Source organism: Pseudorasbora parva, chromosome 10, assembly GCF_024679245.1.
Source record: "Pseudorasbora parva isolate DD20220531a chromosome 10, ASM2467924v1, whole genome shotgun sequence".
NCBI classification, from domain to species: domain Eukaryota; kingdom Metazoa; phylum Chordata; class Actinopteri; order Cypriniformes; family Gobionidae; genus Pseudorasbora; species Pseudorasbora parva.
This window is the reverse complement of record NC_090181.1, coordinates 26,864,141-26,882,115: the sequence shown is the minus strand read 5'-3', so window position 1 is coordinate 26,882,115 and position 17,975 is coordinate 26,864,141. Positions and strand designations below refer to the sequence as shown.

General features: G+C 36.3%; 2 protein-coding genes across 2 annotated transcripts in view; one reads left to right on the top strand and one right to left on the bottom strand.

The window, feature by feature from the left end:
• vrk1 (VRK serine/threonine kinase 1) overlaps window positions 1-16,312 on the bottom strand; it is a 16,657-nt gene extending 345 nt beyond the window's left edge. Inside the window, exons 1-12 of the mRNA XM_067454645.1 lie at window positions 16,206-16,312; window positions 14,483-14,666; window positions 14,338-14,393; window positions 10,172-10,241; window positions 9,521-9,608; window positions 9,257-9,365; window positions 7,600-7,692; window positions 4,579-4,711; window positions 3,785-3,905; window positions 3,474-3,532; window positions 1,999-2,171; window positions 43-136 (exon numbers count right to left, since the gene is read on the bottom strand). Coding sequence (XP_067310746.1) covers window positions 43-136; window positions 1,999-2,171; window positions 3,474-3,532; window positions 3,785-3,905; window positions 4,579-4,711; window positions 7,600-7,692; window positions 9,257-9,365; window positions 9,521-9,608; window positions 10,172-10,241; window positions 14,338-14,393; window positions 14,483-14,648 — 1,162 coding nt within the window. The 5' untranslated portion in view covers window positions 14,649-14,666; window positions 16,206-16,312. The remainder of the gene's footprint in view (window positions 1-42; window positions 137-1,998; window positions 2,172-3,473; window positions 3,533-3,784; window positions 3,906-4,578; window positions 4,712-7,599; window positions 7,693-9,256; window positions 9,366-9,520; window positions 9,609-10,171; window positions 10,242-14,337; window positions 14,394-14,482; window positions 14,667-16,205) is intronic.
• Window positions 16,313-17,326: 1,014 nt separating this feature from the next.
• si:dkey-288a3.2 (protein phosphatase 1 regulatory subunit 37) overlaps window positions 17,327-17,975 on the top strand; it is a 59,390-nt gene continuing 58,741 nt past the window's right edge. The window contains exon 1 of the mRNA XM_067454415.1: window positions 17,327-17,459. Within this exon, the coding sequence (XP_067310516.1) occupies window positions 17,327-17,459 (133 nt within the window). The remainder of the gene's footprint in view (window positions 17,460-17,975) is intronic.

Below are 17,975 nucleotides of genomic sequence, written 5' to 3'. Positions count from 1 at the left end.
GATGAAGTTAGCTAAAAAGTTCAGCTAGAGGTTATGGCTCACCCTTCTTCTGTGGAGCTCGCCTCTTCTTTGCAGGGACGGCTTCTGTTTCATCAGCAGACTGGCCTTTTTCCTCCGCTTTCTTTCGCTTGGGAGTCTTCCAGTCAAAAATAAAGACACGAACATGGCGAGGACAAAAAGTAGAAAAGCAATGGTCAATTCACTTGCCTACAGCAACCTTGGAGGAAGTTCAAATCAAATATTAAGAAGGGACTCTTTGCTCTATATGCACTTGGAAACTATTGCATGCGCCTTCAGCGTTGTGAACGCTTGAAGAAATGTAATTATGATGCAGGTATCCAGTAAATCCGGCAAGAACAAATGTCAAATGCAATGCATGCATACTACCATTCAAAAGTGTTAAAACGTTAATGAGAAATGTTTCTTGAGCACCAAATCAGCATATTAGAATGATTTCTGAAGAATAATGTGACACTGAAGACGTGAGTAATGGCTGCTGAAAATTCAGCTGTCCCATCACAAGAATACATTAAACATTAAAATATATTCAACAGTTATTTAATTTCAAAAAAATATTTAACATTTTATGGTATTTGTATCAAATAAATGCTGCCTAGGCCAGCATAAGAGAATTCTAAAAAAAAAAATCTGAAATCAATATTGAGATTTTCTCTTAGAACTCTAAAACCTACGAGTTCATCTATTTTAACAATTTCATCAATCAAAATTCCTTGGTTTTTTTCTCCTCAGATGAAAACTAACATAGAAGCTTAAGTCCTCAATTCAAAGAAATCGTACTAACCGAACCAGGGGTTATGAAGAAGATGCACTTAACGACAGCAATCAAATTCTCCCTTTTCTTCACTCAGACTGCATAATGAATGCTCACCCCTCTCTCGGACTTGAACTATCATCCTTACTAGCCCCCCCACACCCCCTCACATTTCCCTTCCATTTTGCCAATTGCTGCCTCATGATTACCATCCAGACCCTGCTGAGCTGAACAGATTGGCTCGATAATTACATACAATAACGGCAGTGGGCAGGTAACCCTCAGCTGGCATGGGCCAGCTCCCTGGTGGCACCTTCCATATGCAAACTGCATTGTGGGAAGCGAGGAGAGTCCGTCCCCTCCCGCCGTAAGTGCGGCTCGCTGATTGCCGGCCTGCGCAGACTCCAAGGTTACCATGTCAGCAAATTTGTGATACATTAGCAGGGAATAAACACAGGCACTCAGGACCTGTTTGTGGGAGGAGGAGGAGGGGCCACTGGGATAAACACCCGGGCGAGGAGAAAACCTGAGATGCAGACGGCTTTGTTGCCAAAAGCTCTTTGTGCCGGACACCATGAATGAAGCCACAGTCTTATCATTTCCACCAAGTATATGGCATCAAGGGCATATTTGCAGGCTCAGACAGTTTGTTTTACACAAAATACACACGACGGCTGCAGAATTCACTTCTAAAGATCATTTCGCTTGAAATCCATCCAGATAAACCGATTTAATGATTAACATCTTTTGCAAGTATGCAGAGATGAGGTATTTCAGAGGAGGGAGATATCATAATAGCTGAGACCTTGAGCGGGGTGACTTCAATATAGGATAAGAAACTAAGGTCAAACTACATTCTTCCATTTAAAACGCAGACAATTACTACAAATTAAGATTTTAAACTAACAATTCATTAAAATATTAAGATCGAACACTTTTGAGGTAAAATTAGGTGAGCAAGGGGCACAAGAAACGTTTGTTAAAAGCATTGCACGTTAATCGCATTTGAAAAATCAATGCGCCCGACCGCGTTTCCTACTAACCCGAGCAATTAGTCTTGGATCGTGTGTGGGCATTCTCAAATTTGAATCGGCTTTCAACAGGTAAACAAATTAAAGGATGTTGAATTGGCTCGTTTTTAATCGTCGGGTGTCAAAAATGCGCTGGGAATGAGGGAGTGCGCCAGAGGTCGTTTTTTTTGATGCTCTTCTGAAGGTGGCTCTCACCTTCACAGAGGGTGGGCCAGTGGCCTTAGTGGACACAGTGAAGTCCAGCTTTTTGTCATCTGTCGCCCCTATGGTCTTCAGGCCTTGCTGCAAAATACCTCGCAATTTTGCATAATCTGGCTTGTCTGTGTATCCGAGAGCCTTGACCTCTTGCATGAACTTCCCCATTTCCTCTGTAAAAAGAAAGACATTAAGCACAACATTTAAATCTTAATGCAAATGGATTTATTCAAACATAGCCATGCAGCTGCGCACTGTTAAAGACACTTCTGGGTCAATAAACAAATGAAGAGCAATCACATGTGCGATTAAGCGCAACTTGGACCTCTGTCTCAAAGTTCATCTCAAACAAACACGAGGAAGTCGGTTGGTAATAAGGCGCGTATGCACACGTTTGTGCGTTTAGCGTAGACAGAGCAATCCCTGTAGGGCAGCGTCTTCACAGCAGACGCTCACACTTTAACCTTCAGGCTAAGTTTAGAGGAGAGAGGCTGACATTTGTCACTTTGTTCCTTATACTTCTCCGCTCACAAACTGTTGTTTACTGTCGGCTGCTAAAATAGTCACACCAAACAGAATTAGTCGTGATGGCCGTGGTAACAGTGCCGCCTCCCATCACCTCGGTGTTGTGATGCGCCGTGTACGCACAAGACAACAGCCTGAGGAGGGATCTCGCCGTCTGCCGCGCGGCTGTCACAGGGCTTAAGAACTGCCATCACATCAGCGGCTGAGCAAAGGGAGCCAATGACATCTTTGATTTTTAAATGACACAAAGAAAGAACGCCCTAAAGTTCTGCAAAAGTACAGACTGCCACACACTGACTGCAAAACTAGGCAATGCAGAGGTCGAGAACGGAGAAGGGTGAAAAACAAGTTTGTTTAAAAACTTCCATCTTTTATTTATTTCATTGCTTTGTGGTCGACCGGGGTAGCTAATACAAGAGTTATGTACCCTTTTTTTTGGATTTACTAAACATTTCACTAAACTATTTGTCAACAGAAAATGTGTACATGTATAAAAAGTGGAAGATCACACTCCAGTTTAAAGTTAGTGTGAGAAGTTGCAGGAATTAGCACAGAGCTGATAGATTAGCCCTAATTAAAGCTAAATCACCAGGTCTGCACTCATTATCACGAGAAGAGGCCCTCGCGCTCTTGTTTGCGCATCAGAGCTCGAAAGTGCGTCACTCCAATTACAGCTTGGCAGAAAAACAAAAAGTACTACTGCCGAATTCACAGGTGCATCTGCGGTCGCGACACGGTTAAAATTTTTTAATATGCTTGAACGCCATTTAGTTGTGAGAAACTGCTTAAGATTCAATACTCTTGACTTACTGTAATACAAAACATATAATTGATATTTTACAACCAAAATGGATTCTTCATAGGGGAATCTTTTTAAATGTATGAAAGATTCCCTTATGAACATATATAATAATGCTAATATATAATAGAATAATGCTGTTTTTTCTCACCTGGTTTATTTTCTGAAGTGAAACAGCTTTTCAAGAATTCATCAATATTGTCTCTACACCTGAGGAGAAGAATATTTAAGAATCTTGGAAATGTATCTATTATAATTCATTAAATCAAACCCATAATTATTTATATCCAAAAATTTGTTCTAAGGCAATTAAGGGATCAAATTAATTAGTTATATTACAAAGAGGCATTTTTTTCATGCAAGTTAATATTCATTAGCCAATGGCAAAAAATAAGGTAGGTTCAGAAAAAAGAAAAAAAAGGTAAAACCTGAAAAGCTACAAGAAAGGTTAAAGATACTCACTTGATTTTGGAGTCTCTGACATACAGTGGGTCATGAAGTTTGTCCTCCCAGGGCAGACGGCCACAAAGCCACTGGATCATGCAGTAACCCATGATTTCCAGGTCTGCTCTCCTTGAAGGGGCTGAAATATAACATTTTCCCCCACAGAAAGGAGCTCTTAAAAAACATTAACTTAAGAGGCCATTTTAAAGGGTAAGCCACCCTTGTAGCAAAGTGTTATTACGTCAACATTTAAAACCATAATTTTTCCATTATTATTTACTCACCCTCACGTTGTTCCAAACCTGTATGAGTTTCTTTGTTCTGCTCAACACAAAAGAAGATATTTTGAAGAATGTTTGTAACAAAGCAGATAGAGCAACCATTGACTACCATAGTATTTTTTACCCCTACTATGGTAGTCACTGGTTGCTCCATCTGCATGGTTACAAACACTCTTTAAAATAAAAGAAACTCATGAAAGAAATTCTTCAGGTGAAAGAAAATCATACAGGTTTGGAACAACTTGAGGGTGAGTAAATGATGACAGAATTTTCATTTTTGAGTGAACTATCCTTTTAATCATCTTAGATTTGGGTATTTAAGATAGGTTGGAGGTTATCCTAACTTTGAGTTATTTACAATGATTTTTAAGAAAATTATTTTCTGGGAATACTTTAATTAAATTAATTAAATGTTACATTAAGAACAATCTTAAGAAAAGTTTTTGGGAAGACAAAATATTCTTATAAAATAAGAAGAATTCAGCAGATAAGAAATGTTTTATTCATTAGCCTGATTTGCACATTTCTTACCAACTCCTTTGTGTGCATCAACACTAGTGAACTCAATGGTCCCGTCATGACACCTCTTTGGGTCTTCTTTGTACTCCTTTGGCACTCCTTCAGGAGAGTATCTATAGGCCAATCCATAATCCACTAAATAAACCTGGGTAAAAACAAACAAACAAAACAACACACAAAAAAGTCAGAATCAAATGCTTCCTGAAGTTCCTGTGCAACAAAACTGCAAATCACCACTAAAATCATTACAGAAAAATAATGAAATTATAAAAAGATAATAAAGTCTACAGGAACTTTAAGGTTACTACAAATAAATCACATATGCAGCTGCAAACAAACTGACTGCCAATTAGCAGTGTGTCTCACATTTAAAAGAGCTCTTACAATTAGCACTTTTATAGCAGAGTTTTCAAAGCAACAGGAAGCAGCTAACAGGGTTCCAAATATACCAAACCAGTCAGTGCACAAATTGCAGGTGCACCTATTACCCCCAAAAAGTGCACAATTATTTTATGTGTCCAAGTAATTTGCAACAGTAAAGATTAACTGCTTACCTACAGTGACAAACATCACCAACTTTTAAGAAAAAACTAAAACTTTATATCATTAGGTGTAAAAACACACAAAATATTATCAAGAACACAAAACTATCCTCCCTGGGCATCTGAAAAACTATACAGGCTGATGAGTCACCTTTTACATCTAGACACGGTTTATGTTTGGAGATCAAAATGTCTTCAACTCACACTTCAATCTCCATTAGTTTTTTTTATTCCCTACCATAGTGTGTGTGTGTGGGGGGGGGGGGGGATACTATGGTAGTCAATAGTTGCTCTTTCTGCTTTCAAAATATCTTCTTTTGTGTTCAGCAGAACAAAGAAACTCATACAGGGTTGGAACAACTTGAGGGTGAGAAAATGATGGCAGAATTTTCTTTTTTGGGTGAACTATCATTAAGTTTCTAAGCTAATATAGTGATGAATCACAGGACAGCGTTGACAATGAGTTTTGCACCCCTCTCTGTGCGTGCGATCTTTAAACTGAAATGCCTTAAAACAATTGACAATATTTAGTGAAGACGCAAGTGTAAGTTATCTGGCTTCAGGGATCACACATTGTCAGAGACACGGCGTGGATCGGCTCTCTGTCTCACAGAAAACAACTCATGAGTGCTGAAGTGCCATGTTTTCCATACTGATGTTATGGAATGGTGTAAAATCATTTGAATGTTCAAACTGGCAAGCCTTTAACCACATACAATTGACAAACTTTGGTGAGGACGATATCTGCGTGTGTTGACTCTGTGTTTGGGATGCCTCCGCGTTGCTTCCATGCCACTGACTGACTACACATACGGTAGTATGTTTTTTTTTTAAAGGGAAAGTATTAACAGGATTAAAAACCAAAATGGGAAATGTACCTTACATTTTAAGGTTTTGAATTTTGATTTCAATAACTTTTCAAAAAAAATCACCAAGCCATATCAAAAACGACTTGGTAGCACCACATACAATTTGTTTTAGCGTAGCGCAATTCGCATAAGTACAAGTATGAAATTCAATAGACATATGTAACAGCCCAATACGTCCTTTGGGAGCAAAATCTGAAAACCCTACAGGACGGTTAATATTTTGAAATTTCTCTGCAAACTTTTTTGCCATTTCCAAATGTTGTACTTTAACAAAAACTTCAAAAAGCCTCAAACTTCACATTTTATTAGAGTCCTGGCCTGAAGACATCTACATGACAATATTCAGTTACAGTCATAGCACCACCTACTGGCAACAGGACATTAGATGTTTTACACTGTGATTAATACGTGCAAAATAGGCATCACATGCTATCGGAATTATCGAAAATACGAGATTCCTAGGTAAAAACTGCACATGAACGCCCTCCAATTTAAACATTTGAATGCAATGAGCTTGTAATCACGACTTCAGAAGTGGGAATTATCAAATTTTCAGGCAGCATAACACCTCATTGAGATCTAACCAGAACATTATATTTGGTTAGGCTAATCTTAAGGCATTAGCGATGTTAAATTGCAAAGATGTTGAGTCATCATTTAAAGGCTTATCTGTGGCGGACTGACAAAGTCTGAAGCTGTGCAAGTCAGGCATAGAGTCGAACCCAATCAAGCGGTTACTGATTGATCACTTACAAAATGGACTTACAAAAATGGAATACTAACATAACTTTCAGATGTTAATGTAGTAACCACTTGGATAACTTTATCTTGTGAAAGATACATCAGATTGATTTTAACTTGTAACTCATGACTTCTGGAATTATTTGTTATAAGAAGCAGTTCATAAGAGTCATTTACGTATATTCAGTTCAGAATTCAGTGTTCTGAAGTCCAAGGAGTGGCCTACTATTAGTTTTAAAGACCATTATCTCATGTTCCCATCACACAATAAAACTTCAAATCATTCCTATACCCGACTAAAATTAAAATCAGTAGGCATTTCTATTATTTACTTTACAACTGGTGCATTTCAGTGTCTGTGTACTTTATACACACATAAAAAAAAAACATAGAAATACATGTATTCAGAAGCAAAAAGAAAACCCAAGCAATTTAAAAAAAAAAAGGATGCTCAGACTCACCAAGTAAGCAGTGACTAATCCCAAGAGGCCGAGTTTTAAATTGTGACTTTAAAAATAGCAGCTTAATACTACACCACTGATACATTATTAATCTTCAAATTAAATATTTGCCCCTGCCCAGCCCCCCAACCTTATTTGCTAGAGACAGCTTCAATACTGTCTCTAATCTCTCCAGTTTATGAGCCGCATTAAAGGCTTAAATTGTTTTGCTTTTTTCCCCCACCCAAATCTCATTAACAGATGGAAAAAATAAGAATAAGTAGTTTCTTACATTGCAAATCACTGGTACTCCAATTAAAAGAAGTAGGAGCTCTGTATAGCCCTAAAGTCTACACACACTGCCTTCTACGTCTCTACAGCTAAAGCTGTACAGCCATGGCAACAGAGATCTGTTAAACATTTGGAAGGCTTGAAACAAACCTGATTGGGGTTGGTGTAGGACAGAAGAAGGTTGGAGGCTTTGATGTCTGCATGCACGTATTCATGGTCATGGATGTACTCCAGAATGTCAAGCTAGAGAGATGAAAGATAGTTACAATATTACTGCCTGCAATGCCACAACAGTCTACAGAGGAGTGGCCTCACTCATTGCTCATTTTATTTTAACAACTCCATTAATTATTGTAAATTCTGTTTGAAAAATAAATTAATCATGAGTGACATACATATTCGTAGTGGGCATTTCAATCACAGTGGTAACATGAAATATCTGCTTTGTCAAAATGTCAAAGTAAAGTTCAAGACCACTGTCATACCAGTCAGTGAAACAAACACAACATAACTTGGTTCACTATTAAACTTTTAAAGGGGAGGTGAAACACTCAATCTCATGTCAATCTTGAGTACCTATAGAGTAGTATTGCATCCTTCATATCTCCGAAATGTCTTTAGTTTTATTATATTTACAAAAGAAATATAGGCTGTACCGAGTCTTTCCGAAAAAAACGAGCGCCTCGTGTGGGCGGAGCTAAAGAATACAGATATGATCCAGAATCAGATCCGGAGGCTGAAATAAATTGAACAGGAGAAACAGCAACAGCAGGACGTCCCGTCTCTGTGGTATGTACTGTATTTAGTGGCCTGTCAACATTTGTGTGTGTTTACTCGCAGTTTATGAGGACATGATTCGGTTTATGGACTATTGTATTCGACTAAACCTTAGCAGTAGCAAGCAAAACAGCTTTGCACGTCAGACTAGTGTAACGTTCAACATAGAACAACAATGGAGTAACGTTAGCGCATCTGAATGACGACGCACGCTTTGTGAGAACGCTAGGTTTAAGTTTGGGTGGTTTTACAATAAACAAACTGACACCTATATTGGTCAGCTAAACAAATGTATTTAAACACACACCATAGATCACATGCTCCATTGATAAATTAACTAACGTTATACACGATCGTGTCGTTTACTGATGTTTACTCACGCGACGATAGTCAACAGCATAGACATTTGAAGCAGTTTTACTTCTAAAGCAGGACTGTGAACTTTTATCGTTGGGACCGCTCCGTCAAAAACACACTTCTTTGGTAACTGTTGATTTGGTGAAGTCCTGTGACAGCAGTGACCGTGGAGATCCACTTTTGCGACATGACTGAAGCGATGTTGTGAAGCTTCCCGTCATTTCTGTGTTCAAATCGGTTCAAATGCAGCGCTGCCTTCCCAGAATGCTGAGCTGGCGCATTAAAGTCGTTTGATGTCACCCATAGGAATAAAGTGGAGCGCGGCGTGACAAGTGTTCACGGACGAGTGGATCTGCAGCTGAGAGCAGTGTTTATGGACGTGCATTTCCTCTCTCGCTCCATACAAGGACATTCCGCTCTGTCGTCGTCAAGAGGACCCATACTCGAAAAAAACTCTCCGAAACTTGTGAGAAACCGGAAGGAGTATTTTTGACACAGAAATACTCCATCAAACGTCCAACATTAGTTTTTTTAAATTTTGTCTATGTTTAGGATGGGAATCCAAGTCTTTAACAGTGTAAAAAGCTCAGTATGCATGAAACAGCATTTCACCCCCCCCCTTTTAAAGCATAGTTTACTACTTCTGATAGAGGTAGACTTGGAAAAAACCTACAAGTCTAAGGCCCAGCTGAAGAACCAGTTTCCTTGGAAATTTCTTTTCATTTTCCTCAAATTTCTTCTGTAGATCTGTTCCAAATCGATCCATGACCATAAATCTGTACCTGTCATGAAGATTAATGTGAAATAATTACATTCAAGCATTTTCAAAAGATCAAAAACATTTGTAACTTTCTAAACATTTTATTAATAATTAAAAAAACTCACATTAGATGAAATGTTATTCATTATGTAATACTTTGGAAACGATTCATCGTACCTCTTACCACCTTTCTCATGAAAACCAGAGCCCCAATATTTTGGAACTCCCAAATAGTCAACTTTCCTCGACTTCATCCAAGCCCCAACTGAATCAAAATATAAAACATTCTGTCACAAACATAATTCACACACTATTCCACTTCATAAGAGAAAAGAAGACACATTACAGAGACATCAGTTCTAAATTTGAACTATAAGATCACACTAACAGTTAAATGCAATCACATGATCAATTCATAAAGTAGGCAAATTATTTAAAACTTATTCTTTAAACTTGTTGGTACTCAAAGTAATATAAGAGTATTCCTCTGAGACCAAACTGTGAGTGTGCCGCAAGGTAATCTGCTGGTGGGACAAATATTTACCAACATTACAATATTCCAATGAATAAAACATGAGCATCCCTTAGTAATATAGCAGTTAATTGTCAAGGGAGACTGACATTTGGATTGTTATTAAATAAAGCGCAATACAGTGGCCTTGGGGCAGCCATAAGAGCCACCAAAGGCAGAGAGTTGTGGTTTGTCTGTCTCCATAAGGCCCTCAATGGTGAGCTCAGAACTTTATTTAATTAAAAGAGTTGCTCTTCGACTTTTTTTCAGTCTGGCTCATCATGCATATAAGTGTGTTTGCTGTCACAAGGGCATACTTAGATCAGGTTTGGCAGCTCGCATGTAGAACTTCAGTTCAGAGAAGAGAGGGCCATTCTCACTTGGCTCCTGCAAGACACAGTAAAAATAATAGATGTCAAATGATTGATTGGTTTTGCAGATTAATCTGCACAGATAACCAATTGCTGGAATAATCGATTATCTGGAAATATTAAAACCAAAATCCATACTAGTTGCATCCATTGCTGGAGTAGCTGAGAATGGTCAAATCTAGGGCTGCAAGTAACGAGTATTTTGATAATGGATTAATCTGTCAATTATTTTTTAAATTATTCAGATACACATTTGCAACATTGTTATATGTTAAAAATAATTCCCCAAAAAGTTATTTCAATCCATTATTTAATCCAATGCTTTCCAAACAGTGTATAATACAGGAAAACAATTGAAAAAATTAAGAGACCACTTAACATTGAGAAATCGATGATAAGAGTGGTCTCTTATTTTTTCCAAGCCTATGAAAACAATTTTAGTGAATGCATCTACAGCTCTGGAAAAAATTAAGAGACCACTGCATTTTTTTCTTAAATCTTTTTCTTAATTCTCAGCATCTCTACAAGTATGGAAGCCCTTCCATTCCAATCTCTGTTGAATTTCAACACAGGCACTCCTCCCTCATTCTACTGAATGAGGTGCTGATTAGGTGATCACCTGAACCGAATCTTTTTTAATAAGGAAAAGTATAAAAACACTTCTGTGGTCATCACTATCCTCTTGCAGTAGGACCATCTGGATTGCAAAAACAGTGCTAGTAGTACCACAAAAGTAATTGGAATAGAAAAATAAGTTTTGACCATGCCAAAAAAGTTAAAAAGCAACATTTTGAGTGAAGGAAAGAAGGGTTAAATTTTGGCTTTACTGGAAGAGGGATACAGTGAGCGTCGGGTTGCCTCTATCCTTAAAATTTCAAAGACGGCGGTTCATAAGAACAAGGTCAAGCAGCAGACATTGGGGACAACAAAGCTACAATCTAGCAGAGGGCGAAAACGACTCTCCACTGACCAGAATGACTGGCCACTCATTCGAATGTCACTCAACAACAGTAGGATGACATCAAGTGACCTAAAAAAAGGCAGGTGGGTTGAAGTACACGGCGAGACGATTCGAAACAGGCTCCTAGGGGCAGGGCTGAAGTCATGGAAAGCTAGAAAAAAATCCCTTCATCAATGAGAAGCAAAGAAGAGCCAGGCTGAGGTTTGCAAGAGACCATAAGGATTGGACTGTAGAGGACTGGACTAAGGTCATCTTTGATGAGTCCAATTTTCAGCTTTGTCCAACACCTAGTCATCTAATGGTTAGACAGAGGCCTGGAGAGGCCTACAAGCCAGTGTCTCGCACCCACCGTGAAATTTGGTGGAGGATCGGTGATGATCTGGGGGTGCTTCAACAAGGCTGGAATTGGGCAGATTTGTCTTTGTAAATGAATCAAACCACGTACAACGTTGTCTTGGAAGAAAACTTGCTTCCTTCTGCTCTGACAATGTTTCCCAACTCTGAGGACTGTTTTTCCAGCAGGACAAATGATCCATGCCACACAGCCAAGTCAATCAAGGTGTGGATGGAGGACCACCAGATCAAGACCCTGTCATGGCCAGCCCAATCTCCAGACCTGAACCCCATTGAAAACCTCTGGAATGTGATCAAGAGGAAGATGGATGGTCACAAGCCATCAAACAAATCAGAGCTGCGTGAATTTTTGCACCAGGAGTGGCATAAAGTCACCCAACATCAGTGTAAAAGACTGGTGGAGAGCATGCCAAGATGCATGAAAGCTGTGATTTAAAATCAGGGTTATTACACCAAATATTGATTTCTGAACTCTTCCTAAGTTAAAACATTAGTTATTTGTTGTTTAAAAATTAATATGAACTTATTGTCTTTCCATTATTCAAGACAACACATCTTTTTTGTTATTTTGACCAGTTGTTGCTTTCGGAAAATAAATGCTCTAAATTACAATATTTTTATTTGGAATTTGGAAAAAATGTTGTCAGTAGTTTATAGAATAAAACATGTTAATTTTACCCAAACACATACCTATAAATAGTAAAACCAGAGAAACTGATAATTTTCCAGTGGTCTCTTAATTTTTTCCAGAGCTGTATGTAGGTTATGTTGTATTAAGAAAAAAGGCTTCAAATACAAAATTACATTTTAAACCTAAAATCAACCGATTGCTTACAATTTTTCAACAGAAATGAATATGACTAAATAAAAAATAATGATAAACAAAACTTGTACAAGGTATGAAGAACACACACATTCTCTAAACAAAGTTATTACATTAATGGGTTATTCCAACAGTGCCTTTACTTTTACTGCTCTCATAAACATGATTACTTGTGTTACATGTAGAATTTAAAACCTACGCTTAATTTCAAACTAAACATATTTTATCAGAAAGTACATCTGTTTGATGTGTATGTGCCCACAGTGTTCATTAAACACTGAAGTTTAACAAGTCGCGTGTTGCCAAAAAATGCAATATTGAAATACTTTCAAACAATGCCATAAGCACATAACCATAAAATGTTTATTAAATGTTGACAAGTTATATGCACTAAGGAAAACATGCATCAAAGGCATTAGACAGCACGTGCATATAAGTCAACATTAAATATGAACAGGGGGAAACAGACAGTTTTTTTGAGGGTAACTTACTGTTGTAAATATAGTTTAGATTAAATGTGCGAAAGTTTACACTACACAAATTGGATTAAATATATTAAATCAAGCACACATAAGCTCAACCCCAATGTTTAATGTCACGATTGTTACCGTCTATTTGCATTAGCTTACATTCAGCTGGTTGCTTTTATGCCTTCTTTAATATGCAGCGAAGTTCCAAAGTTCATGACGCCAACATATAAAAGCATATATGCAAATCTAACTGTAATTTTTTGTTTTTGTTTGGGATTGTCACTGTAATACATACTTTGTTATTTTGACTAGATAAGCAAGTGGTCTAAAATAGAAACAAAAACATGAGAGTATTACATACAATATATTGTATGCGTCACGTGTCTAATTTCAATGCCTATAGCCTTTGTGTAGATATAAAAGATGGCCATCTTTAAGCATGACTGTTTGGATTTATATGAAATGATAACAAATTTACAATAAGAGTTTTTACACTTCAAAGTTGTATCTCTTAACATTAGTTGATAGACTATGAACTATGAATAAATGCATGTGAATATATAATATGTATATATATGCAAGATAATATATATTCATAAATAATATCTATACAGTACATATTTAATATTATGCAAAAATGATTAAATATGTATGCGTGTGTGTCTGTGTCTCTATTCAAATATACATTATTATATACAGTATGCACACATATATTATGTGTAAACAGACTTATTTTGGATCTGATTAATCACAATTAATTGTTTAACAGCCCTATTACTTAGAAATAAAAAGTACAGTCAATTTTCATGATTCAGTACTAATTTAACATTTTTGTTATGAGGTTCAGCATCATTTTATTTGTTTTCTTTGAGTATTGAGTATTTCTTTTAAAAACTATGATCAATTGGTTATCAGCCAACATGAGCCAACCTAGTTATCAGTAAAATTCACTATCTGAAAAAAAACACTATCAGAAATTGGATAAAACCAAACCTAATAAGCACCAAAATTAACTGACATTTAGAAAACAAATATTTAAAAATGTGAACCCACACACATAAAAAAATAAAAACTGCTGAGGGAAAGTCTGTGTCCTTTTATCGCATCTTATTTGGATTGTTTGTAAAATGTAAACACTTGTACACTTTCCTCAAGAAAATGTGATTGGTATATGCCCATGCAAAAGTTGCTAGGAAGTAGGTGCTATGGCATTGCTGGATAGTTGTTTAATTATGATATTTTGGTCTATCTTTGGCCCTTTTTTGTTTAAATTATAATTCATCAGGCAATAATCATACATTTTATTGTTTAGTTTACTTAATACATGTACTGACTGTCAAAAAAGCACTTTTATTTAATTGTTTATTTACTGTTTTATTCTTTTAGTTAAGGCCAAAAAATTATTCTTATAATAAATAACATTACATTAACGTCACAAAAAATTCAAACTCTGGACATACAACATCAACAACAACAACACAACAAAATACACAATGTGCCTTACCACTTTAATGACATAAGGTGCATTAGCGCCAACAGATCCTGATGAGTCTTCATTAGCTAAAAGGATATATGACAAAATGTAATTTTTACAACTGCTAAACAAGTACAAAATAAAGCATTAGAACTTCATACTTTTTTAATCTTACCAAGATACAGCAGGCCAAAACCTCCCTGCCCAACGGCTGTTCCAAGCTTCCATTTTTTCTTTGCGTTATCCGTCAGGACTTCTCCAGGAGGGAATTCTTCAGCCAATTTCCTCTTGGGTGGAGCTCTCGCTTTCTTCACCCCACCTGCCTTGGCCTTGGGTGGCATTTTACTAAATGCTTTAAACTATCAAATAAGAGAAACTCAAGCTTCATTAAAACTGAATTTGGGACCACTAAGGTTTAGGACTGGGTGATATATCAATTTGTCATTACAGTTTATTTTGTTTTTGTTTTTTACAATATATCAATATATTTTTATAAACAATATAGGACAAGGCAATGCAGTTTATACAGTAGTTTGATATTACAAGTGCATCTGAAAAAAAAAAAAATAGCGGAGGACAGAGTTGTGCTGCTCCAGGGAAAGTGTATAATCTAATTTGTCCTCAGCATAAAACATACTTCATATTAAGGGCTTCAAAATAACTCGTAAGACATAGTTAATGCTTATAGTTTAAAGATTAGTTTTTATAAAGTGGCTTGCTCTGACAGATAGTTGTGTGTGTTTAATGCGTTTGGGATGTGTTGTCTTCCTTACTGCATAACTTACATTACACAGGTATATTATCCGTCTATGTTAACGGAATGTAAATATTTCCATTTTGCTGTAAGGAGAGGAAGATCTTTATGTAAGCGAGCCTCCGCTACATTTCACAGACTTCAGTGAACAAGCGCCACCTCACGCATTACATAGCCTATATGGTTATATTCACTATATTTGTTTTTCATAGTATTGGGCAGAATGTGGAAACAAAAAAAAGTATTTATTTTTATTTTTATATAAATGTAGAAAAAAGATATATACCGTATATCATCCAGCCAACAATTTATTTATTTATTTTTTGGTCCAAATCGCCCAGCCCTACTAGGGATAACGCTTTTATTTTGCATTATATCTCATTGAATACAATTTCAATACAACAGTATATTGAGTGAATAGTTCAACTTTACTTAAATTCAGAATGTCAAAAAAACCCGTTTTTATTATACACATTTTAGAAGTTTTTATTTATTTATTATTATTTCTACTGGGCCTGATCATCAGATGAAGTCTCTTGATATGATTATGGACATATAAACTTTAGCCACACTTTCAGAGGTGCAGGCCTACACTACATGTAAAAACAAGACTAGGGTGTGATTCACATGTAGAGTGATGGTGAGCTTTTGTCATAACTATTATGTAAATATATAAACTTAGATATATTGAATAGCCAAACTTTCAACATGACAGGTGTATTCGCACAAGCGTTACAACTAATGGCAAGGCCAGTGAGAACATTTGTGTTTGAGATAACTGTTAACGTTACAGTTTGAATTTGTGGTCCTGCCAATGATGCTGTTTGTTTCACTTTTATATTTAAAAGAAACGCAAACATTAATAGATTTTCATTGTTTTACTGTTTAGGAATGGTACGAGTTTTTAAGAGTGATAAAATATATGCCGTTAATGGCACAATGTTAGCAATGAAAGTGACGCTGAGTTATTTATATTGGATTCGGGGGAAACTGCGATTTAATAATTTTACGCTATGCTAGCAGAGTTAGCTGCCTTATTACGGCTTTGTATCACAACAGAGCAGATGATTTGTAATCATAATCCGCTAGTAAATACACACGGAGACGACGCTTTATTAAAGCACATCGAGAATATTCTACTAACCTTTCAGCGCGAAGTGGCAGGTTGTAACAGCTCTTCCTCTCCAAAGTTCCCGCAAAACGACTCTTCAGAGTGAAGCTCAGCGAACGCGATTGGTTAGAAAGTGGGCTGCGTAGTTCCTGGTTTCGCAATGCCTTGTGGGAAATGTATTTTTTTTTAATGTTTTTCCGCAAACACTTACAGTACTACGTACAGAAGTTCAATACGATGTTTGTAATCATAATTAATAGGCCAACGTGAAAATGCTGCAAAATATTTGATCTATTTTGCAGAAAATTTTAGGATTGGTAAATATATTGCAGTGTTTCATTTTATTTCTTTTTTTTTAAGAGTTGTATTGTCATGAGTTTTTTTGGAGGTGACGGAACTCTAGAATTTGTAATATGAACATAATTATTTTTAATTTAACAGAAATTATTTCTTATAAAGATTAAAAATTAATATTAGGGTAGAGAAAATGATATAGTATTGGTTAGATATAGAATATATATATATATATATATATATATATATATATATATATATATATATATATATATATATATATATATATATATATATATATATATATATAGTTCATTAAAACATTTTATGTATAGAAAGAACTTTTCATATATTTTAGTCCAATTTGTAGTGTTTTGTTTAGAGGTTGTCATACTCACTTCATCTAAATTATTTTAACAAAAGTAACTAACCCTCAACAAACATTTTAGACTCTGTTTCCCCCTGTGCATATTTGATGTTGACTTATATAGAGTTCTACTAGCCTTGAGAGGCACATAATTCATGAATAATTGAGTATGCAATGTGGTGTCCTGTAACTGTTTTGTAGAAGTGCTATGCTGCGAGTTTAGGTTTTCTTTTGCCAAGTGACTATTAGGCTACATAAAAACGTCACAAGACATGGCAGAAGCAGATTTTGGAGGACATTGCATGGTTTGGTTTCTTCAGCAATAATGGAAACATGTGTCCAGAGATGTTATCATATATGATGGATTTTATAGTTCAGAGGGCTGACGTCTAAGCTAATGGGATGTCTGACATATAAGTACATGACATCAGAGCTATATATTGATGGAAACTTTGGTTAGTCAACTTTGTGGGACATCGCTCAATCCAGAAGAATGACAGGGCACTCAGGAGAAGAGACAACATCTCTGTCGGTGAAGGAGGAGGGCAGAGAAAAACGTGTATCATTTCCCCCAGATGAGGAGATGGTGTCTGACTTTGTGGAGAGCAGGGTTCAACTTCAAGAGGGTGAGATGGCATTGATGTTATGCTAACGGCCTCTTCAGATCATCTGTGTCTTTCTTCATGTAACATCACAGTTGTCACAAAAGCAACATTAATAGTTATATCGGGTTGGGGTCAGTTCAATTTTTTTAAATGTTTTTGAAAGAAATCCCTAATGCTCACCAAAGCTATATTTGGTTAAAACACATAAGAAATAGTAATATTGTGAAATTTTCATACATATGTAAATATTCAACATATTATAAAGTGCAATTTATTCCTGTTATGGAAGAGCTGAATTTTCAGCATCATTACTCTTTAGTGTCACATGATTTTTCAGAAATCATAAGCTGATTTGGTGCTCTGGAAACATTTCTTATTATTATCAGAGTTGAACAGTATGAAAGCTTGTTTCTTTCACACAATAAAACATTTTAAAAGATCATTGTGACTTTTTACTTACAATTGAGTTTACATCTTGCAATTCTTTTTTCTCAGTTTTTATAAGTCAGAATTGTGTGATATAGTCAGAATTGTGAA